Source organism: Molothrus ater, chromosome 1 (assembly GCF_012460135.2).
Source record: "Molothrus ater isolate BHLD 08-10-18 breed brown headed cowbird chromosome 1, BPBGC_Mater_1.1, whole genome shotgun sequence".
NCBI lineage: Eukaryota > Metazoa > Chordata > Aves > Passeriformes > Icteridae > Molothrus > Molothrus ater.
Genome location: NC_050478.2, coordinates 145103601 through 145122508, shown reverse-complemented (window position 1 = coordinate 145122508; position 18908 = coordinate 145103601). Strand labels below are relative to the sequence as shown.

General features: G+C 36.6%; 1 protein-coding gene across 3 annotated transcripts in view; it reads left to right on the top strand.

The window, feature by feature from the left end:
- DNAAF11 (dynein axonemal assembly factor 11) overlaps window positions 1-18908 on the top strand; it is a 50769-nt gene that overhangs the window by 30835 nt on the left and 1026 nt on the right. For all 3 annotated transcript variants that reach the window (XM_054514534.1, XM_036406440.2, XM_036406444.2), the window contains 4 exons: window positions 911-976; window positions 2604-2673; window positions 3500-3595; window positions 9807-9892. In XM_054514534.1, the coding sequence (XP_054370509.1) occupies window positions 911-976; window positions 2604-2673; window positions 3500-3595; window positions 9807-9892 (318 nt within the window). The remainder of the gene's footprint in view (window positions 1-910; window positions 977-2603; window positions 2674-3499; window positions 3596-9806; window positions 9893-18908) is intronic.

Sequence of the window (18908 nt, the reverse complement as noted above, 5' to 3'; positions counted from 1 at the left end):
TATTTTTATTGCTGAAAAAATTTATCATCTAATCTGTTAACATTTGAGCATCTTTCCGTTCCCAGAACCCATCTTATCTAAGTATTTTAATGTCACTGAAATAGCCAGATAAATTATATAAAGCAAAATCCCTTCATATAATACTAATAACTAATTTATCAAAAGCTTCTCATTGGTAGGTAATTTCATTCTTTTTTTTCCTCTGCTTTCATGCATGGGAAATGCTTGAGCATATGAGCAGAACTTGAAAGTCTAGACTAGATCTCCTTACAGTTGTAGTAATAGATGGCATCAATTTATAACTGGTAAGATTCATTCTCAATTTTAAAAACACAGCCAACAAATCACAAAAACACAGCTAATACATTCTACAGGCTCATTTTCAACAAATATAAAGCTTATAGAATCAAGGATATTATGCAAATCATGTTTTACTCTGGAAGTGCACAGACAGATTTTTATACTTGGGGCAAATTAATTACTATGAAAAAAGTGCATGTTTTTTGAATATACAATAAAGTTAGAATTACAAAGTGCTGTGTTTTTCATGTGGTTTGGAACTGTTTTTTTCTATGAAGATGTAATAGAGCAGACAGGTTTCACCAGCAGATGTCTCTCGTTCTGCATTGTCAAAATAAGCTTAATTTTAACTGACCTTCAGTGGAGGATTTTTTTCTCTTTCTTGTGGTTTGAGTAGGGAGAACAGAAAATAAATATCAGAATGACCTTGGCTCAAATGCCAGTCCTGGGGCAAATTGCAAATAGCACCATTTTTAAATGATCACGTGGTATATTGTCTAAATGGTGTTTCTATTCATCTAAAATTGCTAACATTTGAACTATGCTGTAATGTTTGCTTATTCACTCCAGCAGTATTTATCCTGGAGGTGTTTCTTGTCATTGTTATTAGGCTTCATTTCTCTCTGAAAGATGATGAAGAAAATAACCAGATCATCTTGGATCTTGCTGTTTACAGGTCAGATCTTTTTTCCCAATAATTTTTGCCACTCATAAGATGTAATACATAGTGTTTCAATTATACTGCTCTCTGTAACGGGACTTTTCAAAAATAAAATAAATAACTTAGTGGATAATGGAACCAATCTCAAAATGTGTGCCAAGGAAGTGAAGCAGAATAAGCCAAAGGCCTTGCAGTTCTGTTAATCCTGAATGGACACTGTGTCAATAGTCCTTTTGGGAGCTGATGCTTTCTGCAGCCCACAGGCAGGGGTCTTCCACACCTGTTCTCTATACATATGCAAAATCTTTTCCATTCTACATTTGCAGATATGGGCTGTAGGGAGTGGGATTTTTTGCTCATGCTTTGGCCCTAGAAATGCTTCAGTACTGTTCATGTGCTTCTAGTTAAATTCTTCTCCCTGAGACAGAGTAGGGTAGACTTGTCTTATTTTCCTTGATTAGTGAGAAGAGTCCATGGCTCATGCCTATTCTTCAAATGTACTAGACCATTGCTTGGAAGAAATTTGGTTGAGTCAGGCAAAATCTGACAAGGAGGTAGTACATATACTGCTAAGCATTACAATGACCTTTTCCAATCTTCAGGAAGGAGCTGGAAACCCAAATGTTTATCTATCCATAATAGAAACTTGTTACATAAAACTTGTACTAGTTTTATAGCACAAAAATATTATTCATGCCAGATGTGCTTCCCTTGAAAGTCATTAACTTCCCTCAAAAGAGGTTTGCTCTATGTTTCTGACTTACAAGGTATAGATCTTTTTCTGGAACCTCAGAAAATCTATTCAGGTACAATAAATTGCTGGATGTACTACAGAATCACAGAATCATTTAGGTTGGAAAGGACCTTCAAGGTCATTAAGTCCAGCCTTTGACTCATCATGACCTAGCCAACTACCTCACAGCACTAAGTGCCATGTACAATCATTTCTTGAACACTTTGGGACCCTGGGTAGTCCATATTTTAATAGTCTGTGCTCACTTGTAAGAAAGGCAGACTTAAACATTTGAAAAATTCACCTGCAAAGTAATGTTGTAAAAGAAGGGAAATGGGAAATACTTGTGCATTCCCATGTGTCACATCAGGTATCACATAGAGAAGAGCAGATGTAAAAGTGGAGCTTTTACAGGCCACAAATTTTGTTTGAAAGATTTAAAATTACTGTTTTCTGGGAATAGAAAGTATATCTGTTCATTGTTTTCCAGCAAATTCTGTACAAAAAAGGGGAATTTTTTGGGGAGTCTGTTATAATTTTAGTAGTAAAACCTTCAGAAGGAAAAGTAGCAAATTATTTTCACATTTTTAAGTAGTATGTAGATTAATTTCCATATTAATGTAAAAAACTGAACTAACAGATGAAAGACCTTTTTGTTTTAATAAAGAATTTTGAATTCTTGCAGTTATACAATAGCAAATGTCATGGACTTGACAGAATTTAGACATTATTATAAGTGACATTCACAAGAAGATTACGGGTTGTTTTTCCCCAAAACTTTAAATCCTAATAGTATTTTGGAAAATTTAATAACTGAAATTTAAGCTTGTGCTTTAGAAACTGTGAAATTTTGAAAGAGCTATATGGTCTATTATAGATTGATTCATTTATTTATATTTCATTCTGAAGACATTTGGACACTTCTTTACTTGATGTTGATGTGCAGCCAACTTACATACGAGTACTGGTGAAGGGAAAGGTTTGTGATTTCTTATACATTCATTTAAAATCAAGAGTTAATGTTTGCCATAGTTATTCAGTGGACTCTGGATCTGACTTCTCTAAGTTACCAATCATTTGCATCTATGCAGAGAGAATGTTCTTTCAATACCAGCATTATTTTGAACCACACATAAACTGTTGAAGTCCTAACCAGATGATGTACAAAGCCTGAAATAAAATTTCACTTTCTTTCTCTCCTCTCTTATTCTCCCCACACAGTGTACCATAATTCACTTAGAAGAGAGCTTCCTGGTTGCCCTAGGCTAGAATTTAGCAATTTCACAATATGGAATTTATAGCTGACAGAAACCAATGGATGTATATTCTTTTGGAAGGGGATTTAAAATGTCATTCCAGTTTTCTCTTTTCTTGGTGGTTTTAATTTTATCATCATTTTAGAAAAAAAATTCCAAGTACTTCCACGTTAAACCAAAATCCCTATTTTTAACTGAGCCAACTGCATAAACAAAACTTGAGAATTGATTTATGTTGAAATAGACTGGATAATCTTTCTCATTTAATTGCTAATATAAGTCAAGCATCATTTATAACCTTCTTTAGAAATGCCACTTCAGAAATGGCAGCAATTCAGGAACATACATCTGACTCTACTTGTAAGCAAAAGCTATTTAGCATAATTTATTAGGTTTAGTGATACCATACATAAAGTGAAAGCATTTAGACCTGCAGTGTCCTTAAAATCAAAGGATGTGATAGTGGTGGCTTTGTATTTGTTTTGTCCATGTAAAAGAAAGAAAAAAATATTTTAGCATGATATACTTCAATTCCATTTTGTTTGGTAGCCTTTTCAGCTTGTGCTCCCTGAGGAAGTGAAGCCGGACAGCAGCTCTGCTAAAAGATCACAAACAACTGGCCATTTAGTTGTCACCATGCCAAAGGTATGTAAAACAGGAGACATCACACAAAGGTCCTTAAATGTTGTGAGTACTTTGGGAATGTCTCTGAGTTACAGGTAACATCTGGCTTGCTAAAGATATGCTGTCTTGCCTTTCCCATCAGGGCTTATTTCCCAAAAAAAGGAACTTTGCATAAAGGCTATTTAATTGCAGAGCCAAGCCTTAGTATTTAAAATCCCTCTAAAGGAGCATAATGAAAATCAGTATTAATAGAAATTCGTATTTCCTTTACTTTAAACAAGATCAGCTTTTTATGTGCTAAAAGAGACTATGCAAAACATGCAGTATTATGCAAATGTCTAAGATGATAGGTTTTTTAAATAAGGAAAATAAACACATGCCTACTTCCTTTTTCTACTTGTAAAATAATAAGAACAAATCAGTTTATCAAAATTTGTGTCACACACATATGTATGAAGGTTACATATTTGTTCAAATAAAGGGATGATGCACTGCTCTCATTTCTCATGTGTTTGGAAAAAGAGTTGCTTAATTCATTTTCCCTTCATGCTCTGCCTGGCTGGAAAGGATCCCCTGACCAGCTGTACAAACTACTCTGAGCATAGAGCAAGAAAGTTGTGGCAACATGGTGTTTCCACTGAAATTGCTTGGAGCAGACAGGGAGCTGGAAGTTCTAGGGAGGTGGAGTTCCAGAGATGAGATTGGATTGTATGGTGGGGTTTTGGATGCTGAGGGAGAAATTAATTAATTGCAGCTTCTTCTGCTGTTGCCTTGGGAGGCTTGGGTTGCTTTTAAGGCCCCTGTAGGACATCTTATACTTCTGGCTTTTGGTAATCCTTCCCTAGGATAGTTATAGTAAAAAAACAATCTCTTGGTGCTCTAGCCTTACCATTCTGGCCTTTAGGAAATTTCTCTGGTGTGTAAGGGCAGGGGATATGTGTGAGTCCACCAGAGTATATCAAATGCAGCAATTTCCTCCTTCTGAAGGAAGAGGCTATTTAGCTGAAATAGCTTCACCTGCTATATGAGGTCATTATTTTCTCTTTGTGCTCTGATTTAATTCTAAGACTATGCATGTAGTAGCTCGAACTGTTGGCTAGCTCTAACTTTTGTGGTTATTACCTTCTATGTTCCCTTCTACACTCCTGTCCCATACCATCTGTCTATCCCTATGAGGACAGCCCCTCATCAAATCACAAACTATCCCTCTAGAATCAAAAATGCATTTTTGCCAAAAACTGTAAAAATACTGAAAATTGTACTTACTTGGTTAAGGTAGATGTTTTCTGAATGTTCAAAATTCACTCAAATGAGAATTTATGTTTCCATAAATTTGTTTGAAAATGAAGCCTTGATATTCATTTTGACTAGTCTAATTTTCGAATGTATATGATTTATTTTTATTTAATAGTTACTTGTCTTTGCAGTTTTCTGTCCCATACTCTGCTTTTATTACTCATACATCTTGCTAGTCCCTTTGTGGATGATCAATGCCTTAGAAAATGTAAATATTTCCAAGTGTTTCTGGATATATATTAACTCTGCTGCCTACCCATAAAATCATACCTAAATCAGCAAAATGAATATTCTTTCTTCATACTGTGATTGAGAACTGCCTTTATTCCATTATTAACTTTATATTTAACCTACCTTGATATTTTAGCTACACCTACATATTTTGCCTAGCCTGAGGCTCTGGAGCATACTTCATCTCAGAATACATGATTCTCAGATATTTGTAAAACATGAGGAGAGAAAAGCAGTATAGAATAACTGGGTAGATGTTCTCAGCTTGGACTTGGTTTGGTTAAAACTGCTTGAGTAGCTTGGACACAGCAGGGGATGCATGCATGGAATGCTGCATGGTGTCCTTGTCAGTGGATTCTGGGAAGCAGCTTTGCAGAAAAGCACCTGGGAGTCTTGGTTGCCATGTAGTTAAACATGGCAGCAACACCCTCTTCTGTCAAAGAACACCAGCTGTGTCCTGAGCAGCTTAGGAGCATTGGTGGAGAGGGGCCATCCTTCCCCTTGTTCAGCATTGATGAGAGACACATGGAGTGCTGGGCTCCCCAGTGCAAGAGAGACATGGATCTGCTGGAGAGAATCCAGCAAAGGGCCACAAAGATGATCAAGGAACTGGAGCACCTTTCCTGTGAGGAAAGGCTGAGAGAGCTGTGACTGTCCAGCCTGGAGGAGAGAAAGCTCAAGGGGATCTTAACAATACACAGAAATACCCAAAGGAAAGGTGCAAAGAGTCAGAGCCAGGCTCTTTTCAGTGGTGCCCAGTGACAGCACCAGAGACAGTGGGCACAGACTGAACTGCAGGAGTCACCTCTGAAGACCAGGAGACTCTGACTGTGAGGGTGACCAGGTGTCTGCACAGGTCACCCAGGGAAGTTGTGAATCCTCCATCCCCAGAGATGTTCTAAAGCCATCTGGACGTGGTCCTGGGCAACTGGCTCAAGTGGCTTGAGCAGGGGGCTTGGACTAGATGACCTCCAGCATTCTGTGATCCTGTGAACTTCATGGATTTGCTGACCAAAGATGGATCTGTGTTACTTCACTGCAATTGCATGTAAAGGGTACTAAGCTATTGTTCACTGTTCTTTTTACAGTCACAGAATCTGTTCTCTTCCCCTAGAACTGAAATAGAGTGCTCATTTGAAATTTTTGGGGCACAGATCCTCTTCAGATGATCTCAAACCATACAGATTTTATCATTATGATTAATGGGATGTAATCTAGGAAGAAAGGTAAATGAATAATGATTGACAACAGGAAGGCCAATAGATATTTTTCTTGCAGAATATTGTGGCTGATTTTATCAATGCTTGAGAATACTGGTTTAAGATCAGCAACTTAATGGGAATTCCTCTTAGTAAGTTAAATAGGAAGACCAGAATACATTCAATTTCTTTCAGGCTGTATCAGTGACAAGACAAGCTTAATGACTATATTACACTGTATTTTATCCTTTTTGTTTCTGAAAAACAGTTATCAAAATAATATTTTTTTTGCAGCTAGATAAACAGCCTAGTACATTCCTTACATAACTGAAATGTTGTCCACGAATCTAAAAATAGTCTTCTATAATAAGCTTCATGCAATTGTATCCTAAAAATATCTCTCTCTTCTCAGTAACACAATAGAAATCTATCTGAATCCTAAGTAGTTTTCACTTGTTTTACTGAGATTCTGATCAGGTTAATAAACCTTTCACCATTCATCTTCCAGCCAGTTTACAGTTCCCTAGTCTTTAAAAACAAAACCAAAACCTCTTTCCTTGCCTCTCTGATGAGCTTGTCGCATCACAGATGTTGGAGATAGTAAATTCCACATGAAGTAAAAGAAAGGAATAATTTTCACATTCATTTCTGGGAACGTATTTTTAACCGTATTACTTGCTACACAACAAATCACCTCCGAATGGGTGCCTTTCTAAGGCAGCATTTACCAACATTTTTGGAAGGTGTTCAAAAGAAACTGAAGGACACAATGTTCAGTGAAATAATATAGTGACACTTTTAAAGTGTAGTGTTTATACTGCAATAATCCTGTGTATGGAGATTTTACATGAGTCAGGTGTGGACAGTGACTACATTGTACATGCCTCGTGTTCTGGGAAAAATATTTGTGACGTGAAGCTTCTCTGATTTTGAACCTCTATGCTCTGGCAGCGTCATCTTTGCAGATGATGCAGACAAATGAAAAACTGGGAGATTCTTTAATAGAATTTGACTAAAATTGGCATATTAAATAAATTATTTCATAAAATGTCATCAGTAGATTACACCAGCATTTTAATTACTGCCTCTATAAAAGCATCAAACCCCAGTGTTATTAACAAGCAGGTTTTATTTAGGGTTCTGAGACATTCTCTGTCATGTTTTAAAACTTTCTTTTTCTTAGTTTAGTGAGTCAGAGAGTAAAATTTGGACTTTTGATTAATTCTTTATTATATTACCAGCCACAAATGAATGCTGACAGCTTTTTATGGCCTGGGATTTCAAAAGAGATTAGAAATTTAAAGATCAATGAGAGTTAGATTACTTAATTAATCTAAAAATAGGAGTAGTGTGTATTATGCATGTCAGTTTTATTTGATAGAATTACTTTATATAATTCTTACTTATCTAGGTATGGTAAATGTGGTAATATTTAATTACCATCAAAGGCATGTGGAGACACAGCTCTGGAACCCTAGAAATCTAATAATCCTTCAGCATAAATGTGTTTCAGGGAAAATATATTTACTCAGAGAAATTCCCATTGTAGAATAAGAAAGCCATTGTAGGAAAAAAAGATGGACTGAAAATATGAATAAAAATATGGCTTTTGCATATTCCTTCTGTTTTCTCAAATATACTCCAGATTTTTTGAAAAACATCTCTATTTAGAATCCTTTGATAATGATCTTAAAAGGGATGCATTTTCTGTTTTCTAATTAATCATAGAATCATAGGATATGCTGGGTTGGATGGAACCCATCAGGATCATCAAATCCAACTCTTGGCCCTGCACAGGACACCCCAAGAGTCACATCATGTGCCTGAGAGCATTGTCAAAGTGCTTCTTGAACTCTTTCAGGTTTCTGTGACCACTTCCCTGGGGAGCCTGCTCCACTGTCCAAACACCACACCCTCTGGGTGAAGAACCTTTTCCTAATATCTATCCTAAACCTTCCTTGACACAATTCCAGGCATTCCCTTGGGTCCTGTCACTGGTCACCTGAGAGAAGAGATCAGTGCCTGCCTGTCCTCTTCATCTCTTGAGGATGCTGAAGACCTCAATGAAGCTTCCCCTCCATCTCCTCCAGACTGAAGAGACCAAGTGACTTCAGCCACTCCATATGCGGCTTCTCCTCCTGACCCTTCATCATCCTCGTGGCCTCCTTTGGATGGTCTCTCATAGCTTCATGTCTATTTCATATATTGTGGTGCCCAAAACTGTACACAAAAATGTAAATATTAGAAATTATAGTATTAGAATCATAAATATTAGTATAATAGAATAACTTTCAGAAAGCTTCATTATATTAATTTAGTCCATTTTCTTATATACCACAGGCTTCAAATTTCACACTGTTATCTTACCACTGAGCCCAAAGTAGGCAAATCCTAACCCTTCCCTAAGTTCCAAGGTCAGTTCTTGTCAAGGATGTATTTTCTTAGGAGTGCAGAATCGGCATGTTTCTCCACCATCCTTGATGGTGTGCTCTGAGGACTAAGTTAGAAGCAGAAGTCTCAAGGGGGTCAGCAGAATGAATTTCTGTTAAAAAAAAAGAATACTTTAAAAGAGGGAAGGTAGGAAGAAACAAGGCTTTATTTCCTTCATCAGAGCATATACAGAACCACAGGGTTCTGTATTTCCAGATTTCCAGAATCTGGAAATATTTTGGAATATTCTGGAATATTTCCATAATCTGGAAAGATTTTCTGTATTTCACTGATTTCCAGAACCAGATGACTGAAGCTACAGAATCTTTCTTTATATAATTTGGGGTTCAGAGTGGAGACTGAATTCACTGGGCTTCTGGAACAGACTGCTCTCAAATCAATTGGACTATGAAACACTCAATAACATGAACTATTTGAGTTTTTGAAGAACATGTTCCTGTTCTTCCTCCTTTCAGATGCTTAAGGGATCCCTCTCCCATGCTGTTGTTATGAAGGGAAAGAGATCCTTTTGCAATGAGATACCTTTTGTCAATAATACATCTTCCAAAAAATCATGGTGGATGTATTTTCTTTGAGAAGGGGAATTCCTCTGGACTTTGAACCTAAGTTTCTGTTTTAGCCAAAGGAGCTGAGGGAGTTTGTGGTCACTTGTCATTTGAGTGAGGAGAAGTCCAGACTGCAGCTGATTTTTTAATAAAAATGTCAGAACAAGTACTTGGACACCAGAACTAAAGTGCAATCAGTAATGTGCATTATTAACATGGTGCTGACCGAGATGGTATATATTTAATGTAGATGTATGTATTTAAAGACTCTTTTATGTATAGTTTTATAAATGTTTGACTATATTTCCATTCAGATAATTTGGTTTAACTTGCCTTATGTATGTGTTTCATGCTGAGTGAAGAGTGTTAAAATTTAACAGAAAGAGTAAATGTCACAAGAGAAAATTTATGCAGACACTCACAATTTTCTATTTTGAAAGATTATTTAAATGCTTGCAAGAAAAAGTGTCAACTTTTATGAGAATTATGTTTTGTCTATTTTTATTTTAGGCTAAAGAAATAATCCTGGCTAAGCAAAAAGTTTCAGCTTCAATTAAACATTCTGACTGCAATACACAGCAAAAAAACACAAGAAGGTAATTCCTTTTTATCCTCTGCATCAGTTTTATTTATATCAGTGTGTTATTCACATGCCAGACTATGTACTTCTTTTATGTTATTGTTGAAAATATGAAAATACTGATCAGTGTAGAGTAAAAGTATGTCTAAAATTAATCTTTAGATTAATAACCTGTCTGGTGCTCTTTCTTATGATCTCCTTCAATAGCAGAACCAAAAATCCACTTATTTTTGCCTATCAGTTTTTTTTCCATCACCTCATTCAGGTTTTTAACTGGTATATACTAAAACAAAATCACCTTTGCAGAGCTCCTTGCTATGGAACCCAACTCTGGAAACCTTATAGAAAGCAATTATTTTGAATCTCTCTCATGAATGTATTTTCTTACTGTAATACAGGTTGATCTACTGCTCTTGTAAATCGGTTCAAAAACCAATTCTGCAAGGTTTTGTAACACAGATCCATCCTATTAAATGTGATGTCAACTCCAGCTCTTGAAATCTTGTAATTAATGACTGCCCAAAGCAAGTGAATATCAGTGATGCACTATTTTCTGTTTTTACCCTTAGCAAGTGCTGCTGTAGATAGACAGTGGGGTTTAACAAACACTTGGCCTAAGTACAAATACCATGATACATGTTTTAATCTTTCCTTTTCCTTCTGCTATAGCCAATGGTATTCATTCCAGAATAAGATATTGTAACAGCAAAGTCCCTTAAGCTGTTTATTCATTTATATTTGAAGTGTTGCACTTGTTTCCTTGTTTGATTTCATTGTGTTGAATCTTGTTAAAAAGGCTAAGCAGTTAGTAAAAAATGGCATTTTGGATCGTGGCTGTTCTTGGTCTCAATATTTAGGACACTGGCAAAATGGTTCTACAAGAGTCAGTTATAATTAATTCTACTGTTAATTTCTTATTTCTGAAATTCTAAGAAAAATCAGTCATTAACTTCTTTTCTTGATGATCTGTCTTATGAGACGATGAGAGGGTGCCTGCAAGAATTTGTTGAGGTTACTAGTGAACCCCAAGGACTGTACCCTTTCCTTAAGCAGCAGTCATTACAACAGTGCATTACTCTGATTACAGAATATTTAAAATATTTTTAGAAGGCCTAGGTCAAGTGGAGGATACTTACTCTCCATTATACTTGCAAAGTCATGGAAATCAAGTGAAGTCCCTGGTGACTGGAAAAATGGAAATATTGCACCCATTTTTAAAAAGAGTAGAAAGAAGGATGCTAGGAACTTGTAAGCTGACAGAATACCATCCTCACCATTGGGGTTTCTACTCTGCCTGGGAATCATGGAACAGATCCTCCTAGAAGCTATGCTGCGGCACACAGAGGACAGAGGGGTGGTTCAGGACAGCCAGCGCAGCTCCACCAAGGGCAAGGCCAACGAAGTGGCCTTCTGTGATCCAATGGCTGTATCAGTGAACAAGAGAACAGCTACTTCTGTAAGGCCTTGGTCATGGTCCCCCCCAGCATCCTTCTCTCTAACTTGGTAAGATGTGGATGTGATGGATGGACCAATTCCATCAGTTATTGGTAGGATGGTTGTGTCCAGAGGGGAGTTGGCAATGACTCAATCTCTGGATGGAGATCAGTGACAAGTGGTGTCCCTCAGGGGCCCATACTGGGATCAGTACATTTCCATGTCAAGCACACTCTCAGCAAGTTTGTGGGTGACTCCAAGCTGGGTGGTGCAGTTCACATGCCAGAAAGTGGGATGCCATCCAAAGGGATGTGGACAAGAGTGGGTTCACATGAATGTCATGGGATTTGACAAGGTCAAATATATTTAATCAGCTCTGCTCTGGTTAATGGAGTATAAAAACATCAACTACTTTTGCAATATGTCCCAATTCACTAGAAATGCAAGGTGATGTACATGGACCAGGACAGCCCCTGGTATAAATAAATACTGAGAACAGAAGGGATTGAGAGCAGCCCTGAAAAGAACTTGAGGATACTGGTGAATGAAAAACTGGACATGAGCAGGCAGTGTGCACTTGCAGGCCAAAAAGCCAGTCATGTTCCAGGGGATTCTCCCTCTCTGCTCTGCTCTACCAAGACCCCATCTGGAGTTCTGCATCCAGCTCTGGGATCCTTAGTACAGGAAAGACATGGATCTGCTGGAGCCAGTCCAGAGGAAGGCCACAAAAATTATCAGAGGGCTGGAGCACCTCTCATTTGAGGAAAGGCTGAGAGAGTCTGTGTTCTTCAGTCTGGAAGATAAGGCTCCAGTGAGATATTCTAGCAGCCTTTCACAATAAAAAGAATCTTGTAAAGAAGATGGGGACAGGTTTCAAGGCATAATTGTTTTAAAGTAAAAGAGGGGAAATATATAAGAAAGAATTGTTGTCTTATGAGGGTGGTGAAACACTGGCACCAGCTGCCAAGAGAGGTGATGGATGCCCCACCCCTGTAAACATTCAGGGTCAGGTTGAATGGGACTCTGAGCTACCTGATTTACTCGAGGATGTGCCTTGCTCATTGCAGAGGGGTTGGACTGGATGACCTGTGAATTTCCCTTCGAAACCAAATCATTCTGTGAGTCTATTCTATGACTTTTCTTTGCAAAAAGAATGGTGCTTTTCCACAGAAATGCAGCTAAATCTTTAAATGCATTACAAGAAAATAAGTTAAAGAAACAACTTGTGGATTAGGAAAATGAATTTCATTAGAACCCTCTGCCTTTAGTTTTGGCTGTATAGTAAACATTAAAATAATAATGGCAGCATGGAGGCAATAATGTGAATTGGTGCCCTTTCCTGCCAGCTGATGAACTAAAGATATTCTGTGGCATAGTGAAACTCCAAAAATTTGTGTTTGATTTCTGTGCAGTTTTAATATTATGCTTTCTGCAGATATTGAGGGCTAAAATATTACAGGAATATATACCACAAAAGTAGAAGTAGGAAAAGAGTCTTTGAATTACAGTTCTTTCTAAAAATAGTATGTTTTGACCTGTTTAGCTGAAAAGTCGCTGACTAGCCAGATGTTAAAATTTTGCTGAATTGTTGTCTCTTAGATTACAGAAGAACATTCATTACAGTGATTATACTTGACAGCTACAGATGTCTTAGCTAAATGCTGTCAGACATATAATCTGCCAAACTGTAATGCAGAGCTTTAAATCTCTTTAACTCTTGTTAGCTAGATTACATGATGATACTGTCATTACTTCTGCCATGTATGAGAGATTTCTTCTGTGACTGTATCCAAAATTGTATGTGGAGCCTTCAAAGAGGCAAGTTTCTGTGGAAGGAATTATACTGATCTATAATATTCAGACTAATATAAAAATAATAGACTCATCCATTATATTTACAAAGCCTCTATTAATGCAATAGCTGGGTGTGTCATTCCTTACTGGAACTGGCCTCACAGTTCAGCTGTAAGATGCCAAAGCTGAGTTCTCCATAGCTGCATAGAGGAAATTCAGAGGTAGGTAGAAACTGACTTTTCTGAAATTGTACTGGAAATCTTAAGAGTAGCAGTTACATAAAGGCACCAATCCTTGTCTCATACCTCCAGCTTTAGAGTGTTCTTCCTTTAGCGTGTTGGAGAAGAAAAAAATAAACCACAAAATGTCTTTAAATGTAAATATACAAACATTTGAGTTCCTCCAGTAATGAAATATTCATAGGAATACAACCTTTTTCTTTCATTTTTTGAGTTTTCTTCTTTTGCTTTTGTGTTTTATTACTGTAGATCTTTATATACAGAGAGACTGAGAAACGTAGCCAGAGAATGGTTTAATTTGGAGAGGCAAAGGAATGGAGTGGCAACTTCTGCAGAATTAAAAACTAATCAGCAAGTTCTAATCTATACACACCTTTTATACTGAAATAAGGAATGTAAGATAGAGGTGATTCCTATCTTAGTGGTTCAGGCATTGCAAATCTGACTGCCCTAAGTGTCTTTTCCCTTCTTAGCTATGCAGGAGTGCACTGGGTGCAAGCCAGCACATGCTCTAGAGAATACCATGTAATATGTTAGGTTGGAAATCTGACTTGCATTCTACTGGAATTAGTTCTTAGTGGCAGTGAATAATGTTTGGCTTTTGGCAAGTTTTTGTTTTGTTTTGTTTGGGTTGGGTTTTTTTTCATCTGGATTCTTAAGGAGAAAAAAAAGAAAAATATGCTGCTGGATTGTCCACCTCTTTCAGCTGATGAGCCCATAAATGCCTTTGAACAGGTTATCCAGTTTCAACCAGATTTCACTAATTGTCAGAGACATAAAAAATATAAAATTACCTGTAATTTACACTGAAATTGAGACTGAGAAAACTTGAATGTTTTTAATTACTGTATTGGATTTTAATTCCAGTCTTTTTCTAGCATGATAAGACATGCTAGAAAACATGTAATGATAAGACTCATTAACAGAACTTTGTTTATGGTTTGCAGTTTCAGTGATAAACAAACATTACTTTTCTGGGAGAAGTCTTTAGTTTTTAACAAATTTCTTATCTTGTCTTTGCTTATTAACAAATAAAGAATAAAATACTGATTATTTAAAAAATTCTCTACAGCCATCTCACTTGAGATGCAGGTGTTGCTGAATATGAAACATACTGCAAAGCTCTGTTTTACTGAAGGACCCTGATTTAGCTTGGTTCATTTTGGTGGAGAAGAGGCAAAGAAAAAATTTGTGGGAAAAATTGTAGATCTAAGAGTAAGAATCTTTCTTTGGGAGTGAGAAGTTCTAATTTGAATTCTTGAAGCAGTCCTTGTGAAGTGTCAGAATACTGCCTTTCCACAGAATGAATGGCTGAAAATCTCTCCCAGTCTTAGATTCCTACAGCTTACACAGGGGGATGTGATGGGTTGGAAGGGAGAGAACTCTGTGTTGGGAAGAGAAATACAGTAGAACAAAATGAGTCATTTCCTCAGGATTGGGAAGGGAGGTGAGATGAGGTCAGAAACTGAATGGTGTTGCAGACAAACTGATCTTAAAGAGCTGCAAGAGGATTTATGTGATCTTTCAGAACACAAATTCTCAGTGTCTATACCAAGCACAAACATTTCAATGTGAAGAAAGACAAGTGCATCTGAAGAGTGGCCTGAATGATAGATAAGTAAATGTGGTAAAGATCACAAATGACAAGTGAGTTATCAGTTCTCTTGAGATGTAATGCCTTTGATAAATATCTGGGATTACATCACAAATTTTGAGAGCAGAATAGTTTGCATAATTCATATTTTTTGGTAATGAAATTTGCTATCTGTCATGAAGACATTGAGAACTTTTAGAATGCAAGTAATATTGTATGGGAAAGGAGGAATCATAGGAACTATAATTCAGTTGGCTTCTTAACCAGAAATTGTAGTCAGATATGACTAAGCAACATATTGAAACTGTTTTTTACTCAAATTAATATTGAAGTACTGGAGTCATTTGCATTCTCATAGAGGCCTGGAGCTAATCAGAGTAGAGGGTGTACATCTCCATCATTTGACTAATTAGGAGAACATAAGGTGGGGTTCCTCAGAAGTGATTTGAAAACTAATTTGCACACTGGCATCTGATAATCTTAAACTATAATAAAGGTGAGAAGGCTTAAGAAACGTGCCCTTCTGGAGAAAGCATTCTCAAGAAAACACTTCTGTTATTTCCTGATCACTGCAGTCTGAAGTTATCTTTGGTTGTGCAGATGGGACAAGGACAAAAGTCTGAGGGCAGAAATGGACTTAAAAGTTGTTTTTTAACATTCTATAACTTTGAAAAAATGTTGTTAGAATAAAGTGTGTTTTCAGTATATGCTTCCCAAATGTTTAAGGATTTCAAGTTTGTCTGACAGATTTAACAATGAAAGGAGAGAAAATAAGATGATATTATAGCCACATATAGAAATTCAGAGTCAATTTGCATATTGCAGGAATTGGAGCATTTTTCTTGCTTGCAGAGCAGTTTAAAATTTAATATCTTGAAGTGATTATTCAAAAGAAGGAATGGGATGGAACAGTGAAGTTGAAAATATCACAGTGGATTTGATTTTCTGTCTAACTTTTAGAAACATGGACGTTAGTAATATACATATTCTCAGTCAGATGAATCCTATTCATGAAATATATTTGTCTTTTAGAACAGAATGGCCTAGATATCATCAGCCTTTTCTTTATCAGAACATTTACCACTGAATTTTTAGTTATTCTTCACTATTGTTTTGTTCCTGAGAGATGCATTTGATTCTACCAGTATTCATGTTTTCCCACTGATTCTGAAGGCTCCAGTGACAGCTTCATTCCAGATGACACACATATACAGAGATTTAAAAGGTCTCTTACACAATGAAAGAGGAATTAATTTTCCAGGTACTTAAAAAAACATAATTATTTGCTTAGATTAAATTTGAAAAGTTGAGACCAGAGTATGACAAGTGTCCTATGTTCACCATCAGTTTTTAACACACCTAAATAAAGAATTGTCTTTCTCTAAGCTCTCAAATAAGATGTCATTTTGTATACTGGCATCACTCTATTTTCTTATTCAAGAAAAGGATTTATTAGTACTTTGTCTAGGATGATAATGATTTTTGTCCTGTCTCATTCACAGTGTTAAAAGATTTTACTTTCACAGTGTAAAAAGTGCCTCTTCAAAGCAGTTGGTTGTGACTCCTAAATATCTTTATTTTTATGTCCTGATACTAGAAAGGAAACTTTCAGTCACATGTCAATAACCATATAATCTGGATCAAAGATATGAGAAATCTCTAGCAATCTAAATTTTATTGAAATTCAGAAGTTGACACAGGGAAATATAACTGTCAAGTAATTTAAATATCAAGTATGAGGATTAAAAACTATGTAAATAAAAGTGTAAATTATCAAGAAATACCAAATTATCAGATATGCTGTATGTCACACACCAGATTGTTCAGCAGGCTGCTATAGTTAAGCAAAACTTTCTTTTTTGTGGAGTCCCTAATTTTATTCTTTAAAAGCCTAATCAAACTGTGTGGAGGTAGAACTAGCCTTTCAAAGGGAAAAAATGTCAGGAGGAAATAAGGATTTAATTTGGTTTTGTGTGATGCTCTAGTGTTTGAACATAATTTTTTAGGTAGAGAACACTCAGCAGCAGGTAGCAGTGCCAAAAACTGTGAACTTCATCTATTTTTAGACCTGAACTTGAAATAGTTTGCAAACACTGAGATTTTCAGGTATGTTCTCTAGCTGGTCCTTCAATGAATATTTTTGTTTCCATAACAGCTGTTTTACAATTGCTCATGGAAGAGCTTCAGCAACAAGATGGTTTTATTCTGTTAATTACATAGGAAAAACTTGTTCTTTGAAAAATGTTCAGGTGGTTACCCTTGACCTCAGCAATACCCAGCCTCTTTTGCATGGATTGCATGATGAGAGCAGTAGATCTGTGTTGTAGCTACACTGGTTTCAGCCTAGCAGAGTCTTGCTGTCAGCCAATTGTTGTATTGTGGTAGCTGGGATAGCACTGGGGAGCTTTACTAAACAACTATAGAATGTTTGATCATGTTCATGTAAGTACATGAAAACCACCTCCTTTCTGGAAAAATTCACTGTGCTTGATTCTCAGTCTTAGCTGTTGCCTCTTGCTAACATATTTTGAGATTACATGTGTTGTTGCAATTTTGAGAACGGCTGATGCAATAACCTTGTCATAGCTTGTTGATGTGGATTGTTACTTACGACACTCACTGTGAATTCAATTCTAGAATGCTGAAGTTTATTCTGCTACTAAGCAATAAAATATTCAAACTCCATTATTGTGTTTTGATGAATCACAATTTGTACAATTTTAGAGCTGTTGAACAAATGTGAGATACCACTGCTAATTGAAATACTTCAAATTAAGGAAATTCTTTTCTAGCATGTGATGAAGGCACAAGCTGAGCCTAATTTATTCTCATGTTTATGCTTTTAGCTTTTTCTGAGGTGCCTCAGCTTAGTGGTGAATTATTAGTTTAAGGGTCTGCTCTCTTTGGGATCTCACCAACAGCTAATGATAAAGTGATTCCAGGTCACAGCACATTTTGTAAATTACACAGGAAACTAAAATGCCCTTTACTTTTGGGGAGATTGACATTTTTCAGAGCATTGCCACAAATGAACACTTTTTTCTTTCATTTAATAGTATAGTGCAATATCAGAAAAAAAAATCTAGCTTTTTAAATTGAAGAATTTTTAGGGTAAAGAAATAAAACTTTTCTTGTATTTGTTTTCATTACCCATAAAATTCTACTTGGAGTAATTTTTGCTTATGCCACTATTTGGAAAAGATTTATGCAGGTTATTAAAGCAGCTTGCTTCTCTGGCTGTTTTCTGCTCAGAAAAAAAATGATCAAATTATTCTTTTAGTACAAGAAAAACCTAGTGGCACAGAGCTGAAAGAGCTGGTTAGGCTGGTGACTGCCTCTTCTGGAGCTCCTGCTTTCCTCAGCATGGCACAGAGGAGGAGGAGCCCTCCCGTGAGCCCCTCTGCATCTCTGCTTCAGTGGGACAGGGACCCTGCACTAGTGAGGGCTGGGATGCCTGCTCACATCTCCCAGAGCCTTGATGGAGGAGCACTGGCAGAATCTGGAAGCTGCCCTGCAAAACTCTCCCTGGTTTAACAACTAAAGATGGTGTATTTTCAGTTTAAAATCTTTTACTGTGCTTTATATTTGAATTTTCATTTTCTGTGTTGTCATCCATAAAATGCATTCTGTCACGCAGTGACTTTGCCTCCCCCTTGTTTGTTCTATTTCTAAGGAGCCTTTCTGATCTCCTGGGTAAACTATTTTCTCACATCTCTGAAGGGTGAGGCACTGTCTTTTCTAATGCTGAGCTGGGAGCTGTGACTCAGTATAAAATGGAATATGAAGATGTACAAATCATATTGTAATTTGAAGAAATTAAACGTAATTGTACAATTAAATTTCCATTTTGCCATTTTTTCATGTAAACAGTTACAAATTGTGTGAAAGCAGGTTAGATTTTTTCATTTAATCATTGAGCTCCTCTCTTAGAAATAAACAATGAGATTAAATTCTGCAAGACAGAGAGTATG